Source organism: Vipera ursinii, assembly GCF_947247035.1.
Source record: "Vipera ursinii genome assembly, chromosome: 7".
Classification (NCBI taxonomy): Eukaryota; Metazoa; Chordata; class Lepidosauria; order Squamata; family Viperidae; genus Vipera; species Vipera ursinii.
In genome coordinates, this window is record NC_139521.1 from 61509313 (window position 1) to 61536340 (window position 27028).

General features: G+C 37.7%; 1 protein-coding gene across 2 annotated transcripts in view; it reads right to left on the reverse strand.

Annotated features, from left to right (window-relative positions):
* BMPR1B (bone morphogenetic protein receptor type 1B) overlaps positions 1–27028 on the reverse strand; it is a 193832-nt gene that overhangs the window by 14713 nt on the left and 152091 nt on the right. For both annotated transcript variants that reach the window (XM_083367837.1, XM_083367838.1), the window contains 6 exons: positions 22465–22624; positions 13373–13475; positions 12229–12331; positions 6835–6931; positions 3610–3757; positions 2588–2780 (listed from right to left, as the gene is read on the reverse strand). In XM_083367837.1, the coding sequence (XP_083223963.1) occupies positions 2588–2780; positions 3610–3757; positions 6835–6931; positions 12229–12331; positions 13373–13475; positions 22465–22624 (804 nt within the window). The remainder of the gene's footprint in view (positions 1–2587; positions 2781–3609; positions 3758–6834; positions 6932–12228; positions 12332–13372; positions 13476–22464; positions 22625–27028) is intronic.

The window sequence follows — 27028 nt, forward strand, 5'->3', positions numbered from 1 at the left end:
TTTTATGTCCCCCTTTTCGCTTTCTTTTTTCTGTTTTCTCTCTTCTACCCCTTCCTCCCAATTTGGACTGTCAGGACGAAAGAGACAGTTCTTTCCAAGCTGGAAACTAATTACTTGTGAGTGCTGTCATTCTTCCCATTGCTCCATTCATGGCGTTATTTCTATCCTTTCCAAGATTTTAACAAAGTGCATTGTATCTCCTTCTGTCATTCTGCCCATTGCAGTCCCCATACGCTCCATAGACTGCCTGTCTCTTACGTTAAGCTTTATATTATGTAGTGTTTCTCTTTTCTCTCTCTTGAAATGAAATGACTGTCACAGAAGATGTGGGTGATGGAAACAAGCTCTCATTTTTCTTCTCTGTGTATTTTAATACAAAACTGGAGTCTTCTGTTTTGGTCCCAGGTATTTAACCTTAAGGCAGGGGTCTTCAAACCTGGCCCTTTTATGACTTGTGGACTTCAACTCCCAGAATTCCTCAGCCAGGCAACATGTTTACTAGTGGTATTGGTGCTTCTGGTATGGGTTTTTTTCTTCAAAGTTCAATTTAAATAAAAATCTCCTGATGCTGGGATTAAATTAGGAGTTAGAGGAATGTAACTGCATTTTCCACAGTTCCCAAGGTACTAAGACCTGGAATCCATTTCTGGTCTCTATGCTAAAGGAAGTCAGCAAAAGTAAGACTGGTTTACTGTCACAGATGAGAACGGCTTGAACTGCCAGCTTGCTGAATTAAGAGTATTTTAAGGCTAAGAGTCCTTGGTGAAGCAGTGGGCTAATGCCTCCTTAAGTAACACCAGCTGCCTGCAATTAGTGCAGGTTCGCATCCCACCAGGCTCAAGGTTGACTCAGCCTTCCATCCTTCCCAGGTAGGTAAAATGAGGACCCAGATTGTTGGGGGCAATTAAGCTGACTTTGTAATAATGCCGCTTGGGGTGTGTGTGAAAGCCCTAATAAGCAGGCATATACATAGAATGAAGGCTACTGCTAAGCTTGTAAGCCGCCCTGAGTCTTCGGAGAAGGGCGGGATATAAATGGAATTAAAATAAAAAAATAAATAAAAAGATGCTGGAATATAACATTTTCACCAAGTCATCCTGCTTTCTCCAGATTGTTCTATGCTGTACATTTCTTTCTAAGTACAAAATCTTACATGTACAAAATGTACACCCCAGGGGTTTTAGGTTTATTATACAAATCTAATATTTGGCCCAGAACAGATAAATATAGATTAAAAGAAGAAAATCTAATTTTAAAAAATGATTTGATAAATTTATTATTTCCCTTTGTTGTCTCTCAGCTGAGTATAGAATGTAGTGTTGTGGCTAAAACATAAGAGATGATTTTGAATTCACTGGTACCTTTCCAGTTATCTCATTTGTGACTTGAAAGTGTATGGAAAAATTAACCTGCAATATGAAAATTACTTGCATCGAATACATGCCAATTATTTCATGCATATGGTTCCCAGCAGTGACCAGTCTGTCTGTTTTTGTAAAACAAATTAAAGAACCTGGTCTAGTGCCTAATCTTCAAAACCCATATAAGAACACCTAGTGTGTACTTTCTCTGCTGCAGTACTGCAGCAGTTTGTCATGTGGATTTTTATAAAATAATAAGATGACATGGTTATGGGGTTAGGTTAAAGCAAAGAAAATAAACAACACAGTTCTAACTCTCTCTCTCAGTTGCAAAGCATCTGTTCAATTTTTAGCTCTTTTTGAAGAGATAACAGCCAACATGTTCACCTCAGGAGAGTGGTAACAAATAACTGAAACATATTTAAAATATTCCACAAAAAACTTTCAATGTAGATGTAGTGATCCAGTTTCCCACTGGAAGTGATGCTCTAGGCCAGTGATAATGAACCTTGTAAACACGGAGTGCCCCAAAGCCATCCCACCCCATGGCCCTGCCTACCCACAGGGCCAACTACCACCTCCATGGCCCACCACAGCAGACCACCCAGGCAGCCCTGGAGCGCTATGGCTGCCATGCCCTCCACTCACACCCTGCAGCATCATCTGCATGCGATGGGGCGCGAGGGCGGAGTCTTGTCCCTGCTGCTCAGTTGCCTTGTCCTTGGCTGTGCTGCTCCATGAGGGCCATGCCGGGGCGACTCTCCTCCGGGGGGGCTGCTGAGGAGGGGGCCGTGGGGGGAGGCAGGGCTGGGACGATGGCACGTGTGCCCATAGGTTTGCCCTAGGCCATAAACGTAAGATAGTTAATGGACTTTTCAGCAAACCACCATAGAAGAGCTGAGAAATGGCCAACGATTCAGTCAAACTAGTGGAAGACCAGCTTCAAAGCAGTAGCAGCTACTTCATTATAACAAAGTAGCAACAGGATGGACCACTCCAACAATGTACTTGTCTGAAGAACCTAGCTCTATTATTAAATTACTAAAAATATAATTATTAACAATTAAAATATCAAAACTATAAAAATACTTTGCTCAAGTAAAAAGCAGACGAAGAGGTGTTAACAACAGAGACCTTCAAAAGATCAGAAGGCATGAGGCCAACCTCACCTCTCAGGGGAGACAAGATTGCACCATACAGAGATTACTTGTAGTTGTGCCACTCACCCAAAATATTTTCATGCCTCATCAGAACAGTCTGATAGATTTCTGTCTCTCGAAACCAGCTGGCTTCTTCGGTGGTGAAGAAAACTTTGACGGCCACTTTTTCTCCGCGCCACTTTCCCATCCAAACCTCCCCATAGCGACCTTTGCCAATCTGCTTCACCATCTGAATCTGTTTTGCTATAGTCCTCTGTACCTGTCAGAAACATATGATGTTGGGGAGTTATACCTATTTCCTACTAAACACAATTTCTGTAATTTCTCAAAAGTTTGGAACCGTTTGCAAAAAGTGGTATTTTCTCTTGAGCTAATAGTATTTGGTCTTTGATCAATCTTGCCGGTCTGCCTTATCTAGTCCAGCATTCTTTTGTCATTGTGGCTGAAAGATTCCTTGAACAGGTCAAAATCAGGACAAAATATACTTTCAGTTGTGTTCACTTACAAATGATGCTCAGATATCTAGTGGGCTTCTATGATTAAGTAGAGATATGCGATTGGATTTCCATGGTCTTAAGTCAATCCCTTAACCAAATGTTTCTCAACTTTAGCAACTTTAAGATGTCTAGACTTCAACCCCCCAGAACTCCTAGTCTAAAGTTGTCTGCATAAAGATACCTATCTAGTATTTTTACATCAAGTTTACCCTGAATATTCATTCAGTTGTGAACATTAAGCTGGGAAATGAGGACAAAGATCACTTATAAGATTCAAATTCTTTCAACTTGTTTTGAAATGAAAATGAAGTTTAAAAATACAAAAATGAAATGAAATAAAGTTTCTGTAGTTTTAAAAATGGACAAAATATGATCAAAATAATAAAACAAATGCAAGAACTGAGAACCTATATAACTGAGATCTTCTTAGCTCTTGGCCTGTAGCCTACAGATTATGTCCTATATTTTTCATGAAAGACGTAATTCTGTTATTTTCTTTAGTTGAGATACAATGCAAACAAATTGTGCAAATGATGAAGATTCTTATATAGATTGGCCATTAAAATTATGACATCAGTACTCTTTTCTTACCAATAGAGGGAGCCCTGAACCACTTCCTGAGCTCTGTGACTGCTCAATGAGGTCTTTCAAGGATTCTCCTGGTGGAATATAAGTCTCATCTTGTTCAAGTCCAATGCTGTAATGGGGAGGTCGCCTTCTCCTTTCTAGCCTTTTATACCTGTAGGTATATATAAGAATAACTACAGGTGATGCTACTAATAGTGGCTGATCATGACAGCAAGCAAAAGACTATGTTTCTACCATTGTTTACTACCATTTTTCCATTGTTAAATGTTATGAATAATTCAGCATTTTAAGGCCTTCATGACATTGTGTGTCTCTCTGTAAATTTGTACCGTTCTCATTATTATCATTATATACTTATATTATAACTATCTAATTACATTTAAAAATGAGCAAAAATTTATTACCTTTGTAATAAACAGGGGCAAGCACATGGCTGTCATGACAAACACTAACTCCTGTATGAGGAAAAGGAGGCTAAAATCACCCAGTACTAGCAGCCTGGGTGAAATCACAACCATCCTTGCAATGAAATTGAAAAACCCTATGCTGCCATGCAACTGGGAGAATGGCTGGCTCAGGAATTCTGGGAGTTGAAGTCCACGAGTCATAAAAGAGCCAAGGTTGCCTACCCCTGTGCTAGGGGAAGGGAGGATGGCATGCTTGCGACTTTTCTTGCTTTTGCTATTCACTTGGGAATTAGGCAGGGAGACTGTCTTCAAAAATGGAACGGACTCCTTCCCAGCCTGTTTTCACCAGATTCCAAGGCCGTCGTGCCCTGAGTGTGAACTGTTATCCGCCTAGCACCTCAGCATTCTCAAAACACCTTCTTGGCATCACACTGGCTGCCAGTGAATTGGTCAGGGCGGGTTGGGATTGGGAAACCAAAAGGATTGCTTTATGCTTTGCGCAGGGCCTTCGGATTCCACCTGACTTTACTGCACCCAGTTTCTCTCAGTAAAAGTTCTTTTGATTCAAGTCAATGGATTCAAGAGTCTTACTTTCCTGAGGGCCCGGCTGGGTCAGGTCTGACACAAGGTCTCTGAGTTTGTTCTGAACATAATAAGCAAGCCCTCATGTCTAGTCAGCTGTCCCAGTATACAATTCCCACACTATTTCCTCTGTTCTGGGATCAAGACTGATGAACAGAGATTGACTGAAAAGGCCTCCATGAGTGGGAACTCTTCACCATTGGCATATTTCAGTAATATGTATCAGTCTATCCCACGGGTAGGCAAGCATAGCTTGCCTAGGTAGCATAGCTGACTCAGGAATTCTGGGAGTTGAAGTCCATGAGTCATAAAAGAGTCGAGGTTGCCTACCCCTGGTCTATCCTCTCATTCACAATTAAATTATGGATAGGGCTAGTGGCCAACACTATTTTCTAGTACATTTTTCACAACAACTGATCACTTCATGAGTGGTCATGACCTGTAAATGTAAGTAATGTACAAAAGTACATTACTTTTCTCTTTCTCTCTCTCTCTCTCTCTCTCTCTCTCTCTCTCTCTCTCTCTCTCTCTCTCTCTCTCTCTCTCTCTCTGTGGATGGACAGATGTACTTGCTCTGTGAGTTACTGTAAGACTACAATGCTAGGTACCATCTAGTCTACCCAGGTGAGAGATTGGGATCTGTTATCACTGTGAATTCTCTCCCCCATAAATATGTATGAAGGATTTCAGCACCCAATTTTGGAGCATAATCATCCTTTTCAGGATTATGTACTTCATTGTTATTCTCCAAGAATTAACTTCTTGGATAGGTAGATCACAGGAGGGTATCAACCTTATGTTTTCATCAACAGTGCTCCTGGTCCTATAACTGGTGTATCTACTTGCAACAGGAAGGAAGGAAGGAAGGAAGGAAGGAAGGAAGGAAGGAAGGAAGGAAGGAAGGAAGGAAGGAAGGAAGGAAGGAAGGAAGGAAGGAAGGAAGGAAGGAAGGAAGTGTTCTTTTTCTAAGACTATGTTACTCAGAAAGATAAAAACAGAAATGACAAAGACAAGCTTTAGGATTCTACAGTGGCCCAGATTCAATAGGAAAAGGGTGATTTGGATTACCTATGGGCAAATATGGTACAACTGTCAACACCTTTTTAAATCCAAAATATGTTTCCCAAGACCATGAGGGACAGTGGCATATACCCAAGAAAAGAAGCAAAGTTCAACCAGGATGTCCCAACACTTGTCATACAAGAACTTGTAAGTCTTAAACCATTATCTACCATATAATGGGATATATGCATCTTAGGCATGTCAGCAAATAAACATAATTAATTATTTTATGGAAGCTGTCATTGAGAATAACATACTGTATAAGGTAAAGGTAAAGGTTCCCCCGCACATGCGTGCTAGTCGTTTCCGACTCTAGGGGCCAGTGCTCATCTCTGTTTCAAAGCCGAAGAGCAGCACTTGTCCAAGGACGTCTCCGTGGTCATGTGGCCAGCATGACTAGACGCCAAAAGCACACGGAACGCTGTTACCTTCCCACCGTAGTGGTCCCTATTTTTCTACTTGCATTTTTACGTGCTTTATAACTGCTAGGTTGGCAGAAGCTGGGACGACTAACAGGCGCTCACTCTGTTACGCGGCACTCGGGATTCAACCTGCCAAACTGCCAACCATCTGATTGACAAGCTCAGCATCCTAACCCACTGAGCCACTGCGTCCCTATAGCATACTGTATACTAGAGTGTTATTTCTATGACTCTAATTCACAAAACAGTTCTGCAATGTTTATTTCAACTCTGGCACAACCTGAAGAAGTAGTTAAAACTTCTAAATTCATTGTTAACTGAAAAAAAATGTACAATTTGATGTCTAGTCATGTTTAACTGATAAATCTAAACATTTAAGACATTTCAATCTACTCCTGAATATCAAATACTTTTGGAATTATTAATTCACCCCAAATCCTAAAAATCTCAGTGCTTAATAATTAAAACCAGCAATGACTGCTATTTCTAACATACCAAGCTAGCCATCCTTGTTTTACTTTACTCACAACCCCACTTTCCATTTATCTCATATGTGCCAGCTCAGTTTTTGTACATTTTCATTCTGACTGACAAAGCCATGCCAAAAGTACTATTAAAACCACATTGTTCTATCAGTCTCCACACAAATCCAAGAAATTAGAACACATTAAAATGATCATTCATGTCAAATTGTGCATGAGCTGTAAAGAAATAGTCAAGGAAGAAAGCATGATTCCCCCCCCCCCCAGACATACCTGAAGTAACAGAATATGATGATGCACACTAAGAGTATGCTACAGACAATCACTGAAATTAGCAGAGCCTTCTGGTGGACATTTCCCTTTGAAAAAGCTTAAATAAGGAAACAAAAGCCTTTATCAATCTGAGATAATGTTACTTATCAGTTCACACATATTTTTAAGCAGCAAGCAGGAGGGAATGATAAAATTAAGAAAGGTGATGATAATTAAAATCACAGTACCCAGATGCAACTTATAAGTTCCTCACATTAACCACTGCTATCCAGAACAGGAGCTGGAACAAAATCACATTGGTTCAAAGAATATGCCTCTCCTGAACTTTTTGGATTCAACCAGTTTATAATAGGCTGAATAACCTTGAAATTCAGATTTCCTTGGTCATTACCCCTATTCTTTTTTTTTTTTTTTATAGTTTGGGTATTGTGATGGTAGCAATTGCAGATCCATGGAAATGATAGTAAAATATCCATGGTAAAATACTTTACCATCACTTCCACATATTTGGAGTCTTGTTACCATCACAGTATTGTGCAATTGACAACTATACGTATTGTGACAGGCAATTGATCTCTAGAAAAAAATTAAGGTGGAAGTTAAAGTTCACAAATTCGATCATATTCTGTTCAATTTTCAACCACCATTCACATTTTTCCATAAGAAACCTTGACTCTACATGAATTTAGTGGCAGAGAAATTTAACAGAGAAATGCATCTAGCACCATGAGAAAAATCAAACATTTCAGCAGTGGGATTTCCAGGGCTGAATATTAGCAGGGTCTGCAAATAGACTTCATCACTCAAGAGATAGTTAACATTCATAAAGGGCTGGTCAAAACGTAGCTTAAAAATTAGAAGCAGGTTTGTTTGTTTTTATGAAAGTTAAATTTACTCCAGAAAAACATATAAGCCGGCCTCAGAACATCCACACAACAAACACTGACATTTATAAATGTTTCCAGTGTAATTTTTATTAGCAACTATGCAAATTCAAGGAAATTTCATTTTTATTAGGGAATGTTGGGATATGGGAAAGTTAGGAGGAAAGAATAAATTCAACTAAAAAAATACTCCATAAAGAAATGAAATACTGAAATCTTTCATACTGAAATACTGTCCAATTAATATAGCACAGCAAAAAGATTTACTGTGATTCATATATCTCTAATAGCCACCATCACAAATATGAATAAGACTTTAGGAGGTTATGGTATCCATTTCAAGTATCCATTTCTTTATCTGTGAACTGCAAACTGATCCAGCATGCATCTGGTTGTTTTAGAGTAAGAGGAGATCGTTTGATGTTCTATATAGCAAGACAAGATGAAGAGAAATAACACCATAAGCTGCAAGTCCTCTATTCTTATTGATTGGTCCTCGAATATGGCTATTGTATTTCGGATCTACCAGCGTGATGCAACAAGCATGTACCTATGGGACTCTTAGCTTTCTATTAAGCACGTTTACTTTCAAGCTCTGATTTCATCTTCTATTGTAGCCCCTGAGCAACATCTCCTTTCTGGTTTGCCTCTGATGGGAGAGTCAGACACAGAATCTATCTTCGGTTTGCATCAGGTTTAGTATTTAATTTTATAGCATCTACTACTAGTGTAGAGCCAAAACAAGGCTGATGATTTTGTAATTTCTTTTATGAAGGATATGAAAAAAATACTTCAGTATCCATAACAAAAAACCTAAATTCATGTAGAAACCTTGACTCTACATGAATTTAGTGGCAGAGAAATTTAACAGAGAAATGCATCTAGCACCATGAGAAAAATGGCATCAAATTGGGCACAACTCTACTTAACAACCGCTTTGCTTAACAGTGAAAATTCTGGTCCCAACTGTAAATCATGGTTGTAAGTCAAAAACTTCCTGTAATTCCTGTATCTCCTGGCACTCAAACCCATGAAAGTCCCCTATCCTGCAGTTTCCCAGAGCAGCGGTCACCAACCTTCGTTGATTGGCAGCCCAGCTGGAAGGAAGAGGAGAACCAGGCCGCATGAGTGGCAGGTTGGTGTCCATGCACAACTCAACTTGTGCAAATTGAGCTGTGCGTGCATGTGTGCATGAGTGCATGCCAGCCTGCCGCTCACACAAGTCAAGCTACAAAGTGTGTGTGCTGGCCTGCTGTTTGCACTAGTTGACCTGCACATGAGTGCTCACTGGTCCACCGCTCACATAGCCCAGTTCCGAATAGGCCAGGGCCAAGTAGTGGGTCACAGCCCAGGTATTGGGGACCTCTATCTTACAGAGAATCAGCTATGTGAAGCATGTGTGGGTCATCTCATGTCTTTTCTTATCTGGAGAGGTTCTGAAGAACTGGTTTATTCACTAGGTTTCTTGTTCTTTGCTAAAGTTGTCAGCTCTGCTTTCAAAGTAATGTCTTCAGTTTGCTATGCCTCTCCTTGAAGTTAGTTTGACTATTTATTAGATAGGTTCTATGCAATCTCCTGTAAAAATGTATGTATCTAAAGATACTTCTCTACATTCAGAAATAGCTAATATTTTCCAACTATGTTTCTTCATTCACAAACTGGAAGTGTTCAGATTTACTACAGTTGCAATCTAAGCCCTGAGAAATGTGCAATGAAAGCCAATCAAACTCAATTTCTTGTCCTATCGTCAGTGTCCCGCTTATTTCATCGCCAGCCTGAGAGCCAGACATAGTGGCACCACCATTTCTGTTTGCAAGAGCATAAAATCAGTAATGAGATTTTTTTATCTATTCTGCCTGAAACCTGCTTTTTTTCACTTTTTATCCTTTCCAACATTATTAACAGTTTTTCCTGCTTGACTAATAAGCATCTTGTCTAACCAGTATATGGTCTTCTTTGTTCTTACAAGGACATTTCATTTTACTGCCACGCAAAGCTGTTTAAAAGGAGAAACACTGAGCGAGGGTGAATGTTCTGTTTTTATCTTGTTTCCATTAAATTAAGACTTTTTTGCCTTTGTGCTTAGTTAGCTTTCACTCTTCATTCTGACATATCCAAGTAAAGACATTTCGTTCATATTTAGAAAATGATCGCCTCCATTGCTAGTACCTGGAAAAGCACTTGAGATTATGGTATCTTTACTTTTTTTACCATCACCTCTATATCTGAGTTAATTTTTTAGTTTAAGGAACTACTACTACTAGAGGATTTCTTTAGACCCTACTTTTCCTTGAGATATGACCATGGGTCATAAGCTTTTTGAATCAGAAGCAACTACTTTTCACATGACAAGTGAAAAACAGTTGTGTTTGGAAACCGATTTTGGACAGGTTGCTTCCTGATGAAAGAAAAATATTGAGCTGGAGATTTAAATTCTTGATTTTCAGAATAGTGAATTAGAGGGTTTTGGATAGCTGACATTTGATAAATCAAAACTGTTCAGAAGCTTAGTAAGATTTCCAGCTGTCCTTCTTACTACTCAGCACATTGTAGATTTCTTGAAAAAAAATTATCAGAGAGTTCTGTGACATCAATTGTCTGCCCGTGATTGTGGCTAGGTAGAAACCACAGAACATGTTCTTCGTTTCTCCTTTTATAAAGACATTTGAACCAGATTTATCTTTCTTCTGATCAGCAGCTATACTGATTGCTCTGACTCAGCCTTTGCTTAGATGCTGCTCACAAATTAATTGCCTTTTACTACAGTACATGTGGCTAGGTTTTGCACAGTAGCATGTAAGGTTACACTTCTGCTACACACACACACAAACACATGTGTGTGTGTGTGTGTGTGTGTGTCTGTAGCAGAAGTTGTTTTTTTTCTGGTCAGACCGGTTTGATGCACCTTGGGTTTTTGAACTTACTATACTGCAGTTCTATTATTATGATTTCTTTTGCCTTACAGCTCCAACCTAGGAGTGTTAAGCAGGGCTCAAGTTGCTACTGTGATACATTGTGTATTCAAATTTCTTTTTGCTGACAAAGAGTTAAATGAGAGACTAGGACAGCTATTTCGAGCTTCTTTGCTCTCATCAGCTAGCCATACCCTTTGTGGGATTCAAACCTAGCATTTTTATGACGGTTGCAGGGCCCCGGGGTCATGTGATCACCTTTTGCAACCTTCTGACAAGCAAAGTCAATGGGGAAGCCAGATTCACTTTATAACTGTTAGAATCCATTTATATCACATTCATAAATGTATGTTTAAAACATTATTTCCCCCCCATGGATGCTGCCATCTCCCGAGGAAGGAAGAGCGCATGTGGATTCAGCCTGCCTTAGGTTATTTCAAAGACCAAGGGAAACCTTTTGAACTGGGAGAGTTAGGGAAGAAGGCATCTGGCCTGTGTCTCCATTTGAATCTGTAAAGGAAGAAGGCAATAACCATAAAGATTCGAAGTTCCCTTTTTCCCATGAAAGGGATGACATGAAGTAAAATGATGGGAGGGCTGACCAAATGGGGTTGAGGTAAGCGGGGTTGAACCAGGAACTCTTTATAAAGTTTCAGTTTGTAAAACAATACCAAGTCCTGTCTTGTATTTCCACAACCAAGCATGTCCTAGTAAAAATTCCTTTTGGACTAGAACTGACTCCAAGAGTTTTTGTTTTCCTAAGACATGGATTGGGGTGGGTCCTGACAATAACCATGTTACTAAATTAATAACTGCAGTGATTCACTTAACTGTGGGAAGAAAGATTGTAAAATGGGGCAAAACTTAACAAAACTTTCTCGCTTAGCAACAGAAATTTGAGCTCAAATGTGGACGTAGTCAAGGACTACACGTATCACATTTTATGCAATGTTTTATGTCATAACACTATACTTGTAATTTAGGCAAAGGCTGCTGTGGTTGCTCTCAGACTTTACTCACAGGTTCTAGTGAGGTTGTTTTATAGATATATTTTAGTTTTATCTCAAATATTTATTGATTTCTTAAAACAAATTTATAAATTCTCATAGTTACTCTTGGACATATTTCTTGTACTGGTCTAAGACTACAATAAACTGACTGAACTAAACACCAACTTAATTACTACATGAACTTTAATTAAGTGGGATTAAGTGATTAAAGAAAGAGAATCTAAAGACTGTGTTCACAAAGGAGATATACTACACAAAATGATATTTCATATACTCTTCAAGGAAAACACCTTCTTAAAATGAAGTCATTTGTACTGAAAACAGTATGAATTATAGATATTGGGACATATAAACCAGTTATCTGGTTAAATAGAAACAAGCATCAAAGTAATTCACTCCTGCATTTTAATGCTATATTATTAGATAGGTTTACCTGATTTCCGAGGAGCAAACTATTTAGGAAATCATCTTAAGGTGAATGAAAAAGAGCAACATACAAAATGTTTACATTGTAATATCATCACTGTCATGCATAGTCTTTTTCAAAAATAGATATGTATTAGAAATTAGGATTGGTATTCTTTTTACCTGGATGTTCTAATGGTGGCAAAGTAGGGTGAAGATCTTTATTACAGAAATCCTGATCTGTGCAGCATGCAATTAATCTTCTTGGTTGAGACAATGGAGTGTCCTGTAATAATTATAATTTTCAATAAAGCAGCTATAAAACAGTTCATCACAATTTTAAACTAACTGTATGTGCATGCAAACAGTACTTGTCTTAAAAAAATTAAGAGTGCGACTATTTCAACATAGCTGTAATCTATAATTCAGGTTGCTTATCATTATCAAATTGTTTTGGATCTTTTTTAAATATGCTGTTTAATTCCAAAATATATGAGAAAATGTAAAAAAACAAATAAGGATTTGAGTTTGCATTAAAAACCAAGGGCCCTAATTTAGTGGCACTTACGACTAGATGCAATGTACTACAGTTACCTGCTTGTGATTTGCTACCTTTTTTTGCCAATTCCCCGAAAAAAAACACCCATTGGAGAAGTTGATTTGTTTAACAATTGTCAAAAATTGTTATAAAATTGGGTCAGACTCAAATTACAACAGCAACAACATAATATAGAAATTTCAGTTCCAATTGGGTACATCGGTTAATGATCATTTGCTTAGTGATTGAAGTTTAAATGGCACTGAAAAAACTGACATATGACCATTTTTCACATTTGCAAATTCCGTGGTCACATGATCAAAATTCAGATGCTTGGCAACTGGCATGTATGCATGACGGCTGCAGTGTCTTCATCACCTTTTGGAATGTTCTGACAAGCAAAGTCAATGGGGAAGCCAGATTTAATTAACAACCATGTTACTAACTTAAAAACTGCCGTGATTTACTTAATAGCTATGACAGGAAAGGTTGTAAAATGGGGCAAAATTTACTTAACAACTGTCTTGCTTAGCAATGGAAATTTTGGTTGTAAGTCAAGGACTTATTGTACTCTACTTTCTTAACAGTTACTACTTTTACAATTCTGAGCTGGATTTTTCTTAGCATTATTGGCCAACACAACAGAATATTTCTGCTGTTCATATTAATGGCAATAATATTCTCAATTTGTTTCTTTGACCTCGCAAACGTAATGTTTTTTAATTTTAATTCCTGACAATATTCAGGCTGATTCTGAAAGTTCAAGTTGAGTTTACAACATCTTCTTACTCGGCACTGGAAGTCAGAACCTTCTAAACCTATGCAGCCTGTAGTAAAAGTCTGTCCTCCAGTATCTTCATCTTCCACCATTGCAAAACAATAGCCATCCGTGCTGAATACATGAAAAAGAGAAAGATAATTCATTTAGCCTGTAATATTCATGATTCTCATAAGCGTTGTTCATAATTCATGAAGCAATTGAACCTGGAAATCATTAAATTAAGTGCAGTAAACATTTATTAAATCAAATTGTATGATACCCTTTGGCTAGCCATCCTCTGCAGAAAATCCCCTTTTCTCCAGAAATCTTGTATTTCTGGCATAATGGGTGTTATTTTCCACCAGTGTTTGACTAGAAAAGAGCAAGTAAGGCCTGTGTAGCATTTATTGACTTCTAAAGAGTATTAGGTAAAAGGTAAAGGTTCCCCCGCACATGCGTGCTAGTCGTTTCCGACTCTAGGGGCCGGTGCTCATCTCCGTTTCAAAGCCGAAGAGCCAGTGCTTGTCCGAGGACATCTCCGTGGTCATGTGGCTGGCATGACTAGACACCAAAGGCGCATGGAACGCTGTTACCTTCCCACCGGAGTGGTCCCTATTTTTCTATTTGCATTTTTACGTGCTTTCGAACTGCTAGGTTGGCAGAAGCTGGGACAAGTAACAGATGCTCACTCTGTTATGCGGCACTCGGGATTCGACCCGCCAAACTGCCGACCTTCTGATCGACAAGCTCAGCGTCCTAACCCACTGAGCCACCGCTTCCCTTTTAAAGAGTATTACTACATTCAATTATTTGACAAACTGTTATTATGAGCTTTCTGATAGCAATTTTTCCTTGTTTCTACTGCTCTAGGGACTGCCAGGAAAACTGATCAGAAACAGAATGGGGGAATGCATGAGCTGTGTCTTGCTGTGGTTTGTTCACATCTTCCTTAACTAGGGCCAAGCAAAATTGCAAAAGCATAGCCAACTTATCAGAGCAAGGAAAATCAGCTTTCCAATCTAGATTGTGGGTTCAATTTGCTAAGGAACAAATTGGCACATGATGAATGACCCAGCACGTCTCCAGCCAGAACTGCCTATCACAAAGAGAAACTGCTTTTACTTGTTTTAGCTATAGTGATGGGTGGAGAGCCAATATGTTTGGATTACAATAGGCTGTACAATTATGCAAACTACATGGGGCTCTGATATTCATTTTTTAAATGTATTTTTGGCGGAAGACTTTTTCAGTTTACGTTAAGCTTACAATATGTTTTATACTATAGCGCTACAGTACCGCTTCCTGCCTCCAAGTGTGAGGAAGTAGCATCATTATTTTTTGGCAGTCTGATTTTTAGTATGTTGTTATGCCTGTCCTGGAATTCAGGATGAAAGATGCAATATTTAATTACATTATCAAGAAGCTCTAACTGAGCCAGTTCAGGTGTTAATTAGGGATCAATGAGCTAAAAGCAAATAAATATCGACCCAGGCACTTCCTTTCCTCAGGAGCCTAACTTTTGTGTTGACATTCTAAACTTATTAAAATTATGATGCTCTACAAAGTCAAAATAAGGAAACTTGAGATATAAAAATTTCCAACAATTCACAATATAAAAACAGGGTAAGGCAAGACCAATAACCAAAAGAGGAAAAACTCAATAATGACTTACAATTGAAATCAAATGTCCCTGATTTTTTTTAAAATACTGACATATTTTAGCATTGATGTATATACATTCTCACGCAAACATACACACATACAGTCAAGTCTGAATGCAAACTGGTTTATTATTACTTTACAGCCTTGCATGGAACAATTAAGAACACAGAAATACAGTATGTCCTGTTCTATGGTCAACAGTGATTTTTTTCAATAGCCAAAGTAAACTTATGGGAAAAAAATAATAAAACATGTAATTGAATTACTGACAGACTCTGAAAATAGAAGGAAGTTTTAATTAAAGATTACCTAGCCCACGGAGTGATTTTAACTAAAGTGTTAGTTAAAGGGGGGGGAGGGGAGATAACCCAGAAGCATTGCAGCTGTTTAAGCAATATCATTATCCACTTTCCATGTTACAAGTTGTAGCATCTTAAATATTGATCATGATGAAAGAATTTGGAAAAATTTAAAAAATCTTCAAAGGATTTTCAATTCCGATCCCCAGAGGACAACATATATGATTCTTCTCCACACTGAAATAGCAAGGAGAACGTTTTCAAGGGAATCAGTTTGAGCAACATGAGAACCTTGAAACAATAACATGGCTGCCATTTCTCTCTATTTAATCCATCTTTTTTTTCTTTTGTTCTTGCCTTCCTCTCTCTCTCTGCCATCTGTTTTTGCTCTTTCTTCTTCGCTTCTCTCCCAATCCACGCCTTTTCTTTTTTCCACCAACTGGTTTCCACTCCAAGCAAAGATTTTCAAAGCTCACCGTTCTTTTTTGTGCTGACTTCATCAAGCAAACTGAAACTTCATCCTCCTGGAGACACATTTTGAAAACTGTGCAGTCTCTTTTTCATAGGAATCTTTGAGACGAACAGAGGCAGAACCCAAAGTGGACAGCTGTTGCAAGCTACTGAAATTTTAGCCACATGCGACAGATACAATACAACTTATACAGGCTTTAAATACCATATATTTCAATATATACATATTCTTCAAACATACCATATAGCTCCTGGATATTATATGATAATTTGTAACTATAAGATGCTAAATACCCTTGCTTTAATTTTCAGAAATATATATATATATTCCCTGAGGTAAAAGAAGTTTAATTTGTTAGTGATTACATTTAAGTGGAACTATGCCCTGAAGAAATATTTATACCATTTATCTCAAAAATCTGCCCAATAAGACCTAAATTCATTTAAAAACTTGTTTTGGATCAGACACAATCCTTCTAAACTGAACAGCTCTTACAACGCTATCTACATATTTATTTGGCAAGAGGAATTACTCTCTTAAAGTGCAATGAATCTACTAAATCAATAAAACCAAGTTAGAATAATGAATTCTAAGGTAAATAGACTTCACTATTGAAAGGCTTAGTAGCCACTTTAAAGGCTACAAAATCCATACGAAAAAAGCACATTGTGTCAAAAGATTCCTTGTGTATGAAATATATGATTTACTACTACTGGATGACATGTCTTCTACATAGTATAGACAAGAAACCAATAGGACAGACAAGATACCTTCTTTACACTGGGCATATCAAAAACAAAGTGGGTTCAAGGTAGAGGAAAAGTTTAAATATTTTGGGGTTACATTGATGAATTGTCTCTAAATTGTTTCAAAACAATTTTGTAGCTGCGTGGAATGATATTAAATATGGGATAACTTGCAATTATCCTCATTGAGCAGAATCTATATAAATAAGATGGATATTTTACCAAAGATGTTATTTTTATTTTAGAGTTTACCAATATTAATAACTGACAGTCCATTTCAACAATGGCAAAAGGATATTTCTACATTTATATGTCAAGAACCCCCCCCCCCCCGTGAATTAAATATAAACCTGCAACATGCTAAAGAAAAGGTTTGGTTTACTATACTTGAAATAATACTTTGATGTCTGCTGTTTGGTCTGGGTGAAAGAGTGGGTGATACTCTAAAACAGGGGTGTCAAACTCAATTTCATTGAGGGCCACATCACCATTGCGGTTGCCCTCAGGGGGCTGGGTGGGTGTGGCCTGGTGGGCGTGGCCCACTGGATGGGCGTGGCTAGAGTGCGTATGGCCTACTGGGTGGACATGGCCAGCTCTACATCATTCGCATCAAGGGTGCCTATGGGGGCCTGGGCAGGAGTGGGACAGATCTGAGGGTCTCTGGCAGAAGGAGGGTCTCTGGGCCAGGGCCAAGGCAGCGGGGGCCGTTCCCTCACTGTTTCCAGGATGGCTTCAGGGGCCACCCGAAACCACTTTGTGGGCCGCATCCGGCCCCCGGGCCTTGTGTTTGACATGTCTGCTCTAAAACAAGAGATTACTTGAATTAGAGGATCATGAACGAAGATTAAGACAGCAAGCCTTCTTATAGTATAATGAGGAAAAAATAAATGTTGATTTTAAGAATCACTTTGTTTGACATGCAAGATATGTAAGAGTTTGGAACAAAGATTTAAAAAAAAAAAAGGTTCTCCACGAGGGAAAAGGAAGCCTTTTTCGAAAAGAAATGATGGTGAGACCAGACAGGTGGACCTATTCCTGCTTAAGGAACAGGCAGAAATCATGACCAAGAAGGCCTTTCCACAACTTCATGTGCCCATTCCTGGATCATGAGGTTCTACTCTATACTCTTCTTTTGCTTTATTCCATTATGTTTTATTTTATTTATGTCTGAATTTTTTTTACATTGTGATATGGTTTTGTTATTTTGCTTTATGTCTCCCAGTGTCACTTTCTGTGAGATGGGCGACTGTATAAATTTACTACATTTATAATATAGTTAACAAGAGTCCAGATAAAATAGTTCAGTATCTAAGGTTTAATAAAATACCCACTCTTGATTTTACAAAATAAGGTTCTTTGTCAATTAAGATGGCAACCCCCCCCCCAATTTAATCTGGATTTATCTACTGTACATTTCTCTTTCCTTTTTCTTTAAAACACCATGAATACCACCTTCTCTTTTTTATTTGTAAATACCTGACGATCCAATTAAGTTTTTGACTGGGCAATTCAATAAATCAAGTAGTGAATTTGAATCTCACAGCATTTGACTCAATTATTCAAAATGAGATAAAAAAATCTAATACGCCATTACTCTCATTGACAAATAAAAGGAATCAATCAACTCTCAGCCCACCTAGGGGATTGTTGTTGTGGGGAAAATTAGAGGAGCAGTGGACATGTCGTTTGTAAAAATAATAAATGTGGGGTACAGACAAACAAATAAAACTTCTGTATGACATTTTTGTTAAATTATAAAGAAATACAGATAGTCCTTGCTTAGTGACTGCCTTCATTAGTGACCATTTGAAGGTACAATTGTGCTGAGAAAGTAACTTTACCACAAACATTGGAGCATCCCATGATCATGGATCACCATTTATGTACATCATAGATGGATTCACATGGGCCAAGTCAATGAAGTTGGCAATAAAATCAACAGTGGCTGTCATATGAAATCTTGCTTAAAGACTGACTTTATGAGAGCAGAGAAAATGATATCACAACCACATGATGTTTCACTTAACAACTGCTTTGTGATAAAGTTGCTGGTCCCAATTATTGTTCTTAAGTGAGGACTATCTGTAGAAGCAAGATATTTAAAGCCAGGAGTTTTTTAATATTTAGATTGTTTTTAACAAAAGGATAGTGACTGAAACATTTTTGATAGAAATAAATAAGTGCTCTTTCTTATCATGAGGATTAAACTTGCCAGATTTTAAAATTGACAAGCATGTTTTTTTTCCTGCTCAAAAGTGCCTTTACAATTATGGAGAATGTGTCAACATTTCCTAAATTCCCTTTCCTGTCATTTTTTTTAAATGAACATAATATAGAGCTGCTTCAAGATGAAAAGCACACTTAACTCTGTGAGGACGGTTGTTGGCTAATTTTTATAAGCATCACTGACTTACAGCTTTAAGAAGATGTTTCAAATTCAGCACCTCAGATAAGCATCATGGTTGTTTTTAAATATGGTCAGCTCCCTAAAATGAGCATTTGCTTAGCTGGAATTGTTCACGATCCAATGCTTTTAAAGAGATGTGTGAGTGCTTTGATAACATCCAAGTTTCTGTTACAGAAAGTTGTTCCTAAAGGGCTAGGAAAATAAATGTGTGTTTGGAACTTCCCAGGTGCAAGATGTTTGCATGATGATGGTTAGTGTTTCCAAAGGCTGAAGGTTAACATAACCTTTACAAGCCCAGGTTTAGGAAACGCTTTCAATAGCTTTCACCTCTCCCAGGAAAAGGTCCTTGTTAATCCATCCAGCAGACACCTGCGCACTCAGCCATCTCCTCCTGCAGGTAGGTTGACAGTATTTACATATTCTTTGTGATGATGTAAGGTAACAATGAAACCCAACTCCATCGCCTTAAAAATATACCAGGGCCTGTGGGTTTCATTTGTAGCTGAAACTAAACACTTTAAACAAATCTTGTTCCCCTTCTTCTGAAATTTTCCAAGTAGGATACAAATTGCCAGCTCTCACTATCTGGCACTTGGACAGAGAGAGAGGTGTATTATGTACTCAAGTAAATATTTGCAGTTAAGATGTTTCATGTTTGCATTCTTCACCATACTGTCCTTATCTCTGTGAAGTGGCACAAAAGGAATAACTAAAGTTACACTTTCTATTACACAAAGACCGGCAACTTCTTAAGAAAGTTAGAAACAGCAGGGAACACTTTTTAAAACGTTTCTGAAAATGTTGAGTTTGTAAAAGTCATTGTCACACTCAACGATACAGACATCCTAATGTCTTCTGAAAGAATTGAGTGTTTACATGTACAAACATATATTCTATAAAAGAGTCAAATATTACAAGTGTTTTAAATTCTGGCTGTATAGAATATTGAATAAACTATATTTACAAACCATGAAGTTTATTCCTTGATTTAATTCTAAGAATAGATTTTTTTAAACTCAAAGAATTAGCACAAGACAGCAATTGTACTGCTAAGAAAGAGGGGCTACTTGAAAACCATTCAAACCAACATCTTAACTGAGTGAAAAACATTTATAACTATATGCTTCTAAGATTCAAACCAACATCTTAACTGAATGAAAAACATTTAAACTATATGCTTCTAAGATGTACCTGTACATTTTTCTGGATTTTCAGAAATATAAAAAAAATACAGAAAAAACACACCAGATTGGACATTTTGTATTCTTATTTTATCAAGAACCATTCTCCTACAACCAGACTATATGTATGACTCGCGTCTCTATAAGCCTAAGACTTGTAGGAAAATATGTTGGCATGGAACAAATATTCTTAATATTTTGTTCTACATCAATCAGTATTATCTCCAAACACCAAATATAAAGTTAGGGAGGTTAGCAGAATCAGCACCATATGGAAAAACATTTGTCTTCTTTTTCTGCCATAATAATAATAATAATAATAATAATAATAATAATAATAATAATAATAATAATAATAATAATAATAATTTAATTTGTATACCGCCCTTCTCCCGAAGGACTTAGGGCGGTGAACAGGGCAATAAATACTAAAATACAGAGATACAAAAATTAAGAAAAGATTAAACCATAATGCCCAATACAATACAACAATAAATTACATAAAAACAATGATAAAACCCAAACCCATCAGACCAGGCCGGCTTGTTCAAATAAATAGGTCTTTAGATCACGTCGGAAGGAGCGAAGGTGGGGAGCCATCCGGAGCTCAACCGGTAAATGGTTCCACAGATCCGGCGCACCCACAGAGAATGCCCTCCCCCTGGGGGCCACCAGTCGACACTCTCTGACCGGTGGCACCCTGAGGAGGCCCTCTCTGTGGGAGCACATGCCTGTGGTTGTTGTTTGGCCCAGAGAAATTATTACCAGACTAATAGCAGGGTAACATTTTTCATTAATACTACAATAAAATATAAGCCTCCTTCTTACTAACTAACCCCTGTGTGCTCCTGGCCTAAGAAGCTACTATTTAGTACTAGAAGTAATTCACAATCCATATTACAAATATCTATGGAGATTCTCAGTCATCCAGGTCATAGTTATCCCAAAGATGCTTTTGGACTTCCTTGTTTTTCTTTGAGGACATTTCAGTTCTCATCCAGGAAGCTTCTTCAGCTCTGGCTGGATGGGTAGAGAAATGACAGGATTTAGGAAGGATTTATTTATTAAATCCTTCCATTCTCCACCATCCAGTCAGAGCTGAAGAAGTTTCTTAGATGAGAAGTGAAACGTCTTCAAAGAAAAACAAGGATCTCCAGTTGCCTCATGAAAAAGCATCTTTGGGATAATCCATATTACAGGTTACAGCTAATTCTGAACTTACAGCCATCCATTTAGTGGCTGTTTGAAGTTGCATTGGTACTGAAAAAGATATCTTTTATAATCGGCCCTTGCACTTATGGCTATCGCAGCATCCTCCAAGACATGTGATCAAAATTGCAGACTTGACAACCAACATGTATTTACGACCGTTGCAGCATCCCAAGGTCATGTGATCACCTTTTGCAACTTTCTCAGCTGGCTTCCAACAAGCAAAGTCAATGGGGAAAGCCAAAATTGGCTTAACGACCCGTGTGATTCATTTAACTGCAGTGATTCACTTAGCAATCATGGCCAAAAAAAAAAAAGAAGAAGTTGTAAAATCCAGAACAACTCACTTAACAATCACTTTGCTAAGCAACAGAAATCCCAGATCCAATTGTGGTTGTAACTCAAGGATCATTTCTATATGTGTAGACCTCAAGCAGGGACTTTGGAAAAACAAGGTATTTCTGATCATTGCTGCACCTGTCTGAAATTAATGGATGTACCAATTTAACAAAAATCAGCCTTATCATGAACAGGAATGGAATGGCATCAGAAGAGCTGTCCAAATTAACATCAATGTACAATTAAGGAAAGTTATGGAATACCAGAATAGGAATATGAGCTTAGAAGGAGAAAAAAAGAACTTTTTTTAAAGGCTACCATCAGATACTTTATGTTAATTAGGAGTTAGACAACACCTCAAGGACAACACCTCAAGGAGTTAGACAACACCTCAAGGACTTACCAGCTGATCCCTTTCCCTAGCAAATGATATTTACTGTTTCTAAAACCTCAATATCTTTTTGGGTAGCAGGATTAATGGTGACTTACAGATGCATTTATAATTTCAAATCCAGAAGCTGTGAATGCTCCAACACTGGAAGTTTTTAAGAAAGAGACTGGACAGCCCTTTGTCTGAAATGGTATAGGGTATAGGGTTTCCTGCCTGAGCAGGGGGGTTGGACTAGATGACCTCCAAGGTCCCTTCCAACTTTACTATTATGATATATGATATGATATGATTTGGCTTAATCTTTTAAAAGCATTTAAGTCAAATGGGCATGACACCAGTTTAAATCATGGATGGGCATAATACCAATGCAGGAAATTGTGTAAGTTGCACACTCTGTGAAGATTTTCCCACCAACCTGCAGGTGTTGTTTTTGGAATTTTCAGGACAATAGTGATGACAGTGACACCACAGCTTCTTCTGGGTAGGAGCAGCTGCTGTGCTCCCCCCATCCTCTTTCCTAGCATCGATGTTTCCTTTCCCAGAATTCCTCAACGGCCTGCTGTCTAGGAAGTTTGCTACACAGGAGGAAAAAAAAACAACCATGAAAATAAGGCTAGTCAATGTTTATGTTGCTATGAATTAGAAAAGGTTACACTATTTCTTCAGTGAGTACGTCTGTCATTTGTCTGTGTATCTGAGAAACATTTCTATTAAAAATCCCTTCCCAGGTTTGAATCTGGCATCCTTGGATACTTATGATATTAAGGGCCTTTCCATAGAGTATTGTTTCCACTGCCCAATTTTTTGAAGCTGAGGGCAGTGGAAACAAGCTGATATTTTCAGCTGTGTAGAACAAAAGAAAATCTGTACGTTGCAAGAAAATGAACTAAATTTAAATAGTTCTTCATTTCAAAAAACTATCTGATGAGTTACTATAAAGGGGGAAGCTTTAAACGTTTCCAAGTTTGCATTTCAAAGTCTGTGGGGATAGCTCTGAGGGATGGCGTTCTGATACTTTTGCAACCAGGAACTGCACTGTGACTTACCAAATTATAGTAGAAACCATACAGCGGCATTAAACATAAAAGCAGCTGAACATGATAACAACCTTTCTAGATTTAAGGCAATGGTTGACTGCACGCATGAATACTCTTCACATACAATCTTCTAGGTGAAATACAGGTAGTCCATATTTAGCAACTGTCTTGTTTAGTGACGATTTGCAGTCACCACAGAGATGAAGATGTAACTTTCCAACCAATCCTTGCATTTATGACCTTTGCAGGTCTGCAAAGCAAAGGAAAACTGAAGATTGTAAGCTCAACCTCGGTTTCACTTTGTTTAATGATTGAGTTGTGGGTCCCAATTGAGGACTACCTGCATTAGCATATTCATTTTAGCTTTCTTCAAACAACTAGTTGTAAAACTAATTCCTGATTGGGGATATTTTCAATGCAGGCTTTAGACAGAAACTTTTTAAATATCTCAGCATAAGAATTTTTGCAGTCTCACATCAATACAAGTAACAGATGAGGCTTTTTCCCCCTAACTCTTTAGCACAGCGGAGAGCAGAAAATATTAACAGTTACAAATTTGAAGCCTGATCTTGTTTTATATATTGAAAATGTATTTACTTAGCAAACTTATATGTTGTCTTAACCAGAAAGATAGGTGGCTTACACATTAGCACAAGCAGATATTTTATTAGGATAATAAAATAATAAATCCTCTCTAAGGATTTATTTATATAGTACTTCTTTTACAAAACCTCTCTCACACACAATAACCTGCAATGAATTGAGTTTTGCATTAGGGCATTTTAGATTCCAACCTACAAAAGAGAACTTTTGTATCAACAGATGTTAGCTTTTTGGGTCAATGGAACACAGCCTTTTAAAACTAAAGCTCAATTTTCAGCAAATAAGCACAAAACTGGGATTGTGACTAACAGTGTTATTCATGGACAGAAGTCTGACTTTTCACAAATGTTCTAGGCAGAGCTTTCAGACATCTGGCAAAGCAAAATAAAAAATATTAAAAATTATTAATAATGAAGAATAAAAAGACCAACCATATATATGCCTTATTTAAAGATGTAACTGTTTTCCCACTTTTCTGAAAGTTATAGAGCAAGCAAATTCAATCTATCTTGTACATAACTTTCTCATGCCCACAATCATCACAAACATTTAGGAACTCAAACTAGTCAAGGTTAGGCACTTTTTAAGTCTTATAAAATTTAAAGTACTCTTTAGAAAGTGATTTCCCAGAGCAACGATAAATAATCTGTAATTTAGTATAGGCAGGTCATTGACTGTAGCAAATAATCTCTGACTGTAGCAAATAATCTATAATTCAGACTTGGCTATTAAACTAAAATAGTTCTTGTTAAAAACAAAGAAACAAAAACATGGTTAGGCACCATGTAAAGTCTAGAGAATAGTAGCTACTGAAAAAACATATTCTGAGGGGTTTTTTTTGTTAATTTCTCAGGAGAGTTCCACTAATGTTCATCCATCCTTACATTCAGGAGACAGTTATAAGCTTGTATGAATAATTTTCCAGCTGATTAATTTAATAACAGAGCCCTTATTGTGTTAACATTTTTCTGTGTGGTGTGCTGCACTGATTATGATGGTTTGTTTTAATATTGTCTCCAGTTTTCTGGTTTTATTTGTGAGAATTCTTTTCATGATAGCACAACAGGCTATTAATTTCAACATAAGAAAACAGGATGTGTAATTTTCTTGACAAGGTAGAGAAGCAGGAGCAGGAGGAGAGAGCCTAAATCCACCAGCTTAACGTGGATCCTGTTATAAGGGCAGAGAATGTTTTCTATTACAAATCTTAATGACTACAAAAAACAACGAGTTTTCACTTAACGTAATCTGCCAAATTTACTCCCAAACAGTACAAATATTTCTGCTTTTCAGAAATTCAGAGCAGCTGCTAAGTGTGGTTATGGCGGAAGCACCCTGGCTTCCAAATATTCTAACAGGAATTTAGTGGTATCTCTTTGTTCTTTTGGCAGACCGCCAACAAACTGAGAAAAGAGGTGGTTGTAAGAATGGTTTAAGGCCATACAAAAAAGTGCTGTGTCAACTAACTAGCTCATACTTAGCTCTAGACAGAAGGAAAAGAATCATATATCAGATCTTTTAATTTGCTTTGCAATTTATAAGGCCCCATTTGTTTGCATGGATGTCTGTAACTGTTTATATGCAGAATTTGGAAAACTCAGAAATGGGAATTAAAATATAAAACAAATGCTTATCTATAAAACATGGCAATTTAACTGAAGCTGGGTTACAAGGACTTTTCAGACATAGCACAAAGAAGCAGAAGTGGCTTTTGTTATTACTTCTGCACTTTTCCACACTACAAGGAGAAAGAAAGAACTGGAATCAGATATCCTACATTTATCTAAACACAGGATCTCATCAATCCTATAAAGAAATTACTGAAGCGACATCAGGTTTCCTGTGCTCTAAGTACTTGGTTTATTTTATCCGTAGAAAACCAGCAGCACTGCTTTTGCCTGATGGAAATACCAGATTAGTGTAAATTTAACAATATTTTAGCTTCTTTTGGAGAACACTGTGTACAAGAGGCAAGTCTTGGAGGCTGGTGGAGAGTGTGAATGGGGGCTAGTACATACAGATCTGAACATCAGATTTTAGAAGGGATATTGACAAAATAGAACATGTTCAAAGGAGAGCTACCAAACTAATCACTGACCAGGAAAGAAAAAATTATATATGGTTGGAGGTATGTTTAATCTGGAGAAAACTGTGGAAGACGGGATAGTTGTTTCCAAGTATCTAAAGCAGTGTTTCTTACCAATGGCAACTTGAGGATGTATGGATTACAACTCCCAGAATTCCCCAGCCAGTATGGCTGACTGGGAAATTCTGAGGGTTGAAGTCCACGCATTTTGAAGCTGCCAACGTTGAGAAACACTTATCTAAAGAGCTGGTACATTCAAAAAATAGGCAGAATAGTCAGACTTGTTCAAGCATTGTAAGAAACACTGTATTTAAATTAAAAGGCAGTACATGTTGATTGGATATCAGGAAAAAATTCCTAATGATAAAACATGTTCAACAATGGAAAGGGTCACTTCCGCTGGAGGTGTTGCAACTGAGGGTTAATTGTTATCTGTCAGCTTTGCTGGGTTAACAAATTCCTCTCTGGATCAGAAGGTTGGAAAATAATCTACAAGGCCCCTCCCAAGTCCTACATACATGATCAGCAGATGAAGTATATTTAAACAATGAAGGGGATCTAAAGATACTTTAGAACTAGATGAATGGTAAGAATCTTATGAGTGGCATCTCACTATGTTTAAAATACTTTTTAAAAAAAACTTTGACCAACTTAACCTGTAATGGTGCTATATGTCATTTTACTCTTACGACATATTCTTTGCGATTTATTATCACTTTGGCCCCAGACTAGCTTACCTACTACTTTGAAGAGATCTCTTGAAATCTGCTCTGGATCAAAACAGGATGTAAGCCTTTGTAAAGTATTTTTAAGCAAAGGAAAAGTTTTCATAAGCTGCATGTTGTCCATGTTTATCTCCCAAATAAGAAAAGAACTGAAAACCCCATTAACCAGGGGTGTCCGATTATTGGCCCGTGGGCCGGATGCGTCTCGCTAAAACCACACCCACCCCATTGTCGGCAATGGGAAAAAAAGTCACAATATGTTGTGACATGTCACGTGATGCCGCGAATTTGACTCCCGTGCCATAAACCTATCAAACTCTCTTATATACAACTTCCCTGGTGTTTGTCTGTGGAGATTCTCAGTCATCCAGGTCATGGTGGTCCCAAAGGTGTTTTTTCAAGAGGCAGCTGGATTTTCTTGTTTTCCTTTGAGGATCTTTCGCTTCTCATCCAAGAAGCTTCTTGAATGAGAAGCAAGAAGCTTCTTGAATGAGAAGCGATATGCTTTCAAAGAAAAACAAGGCCCAG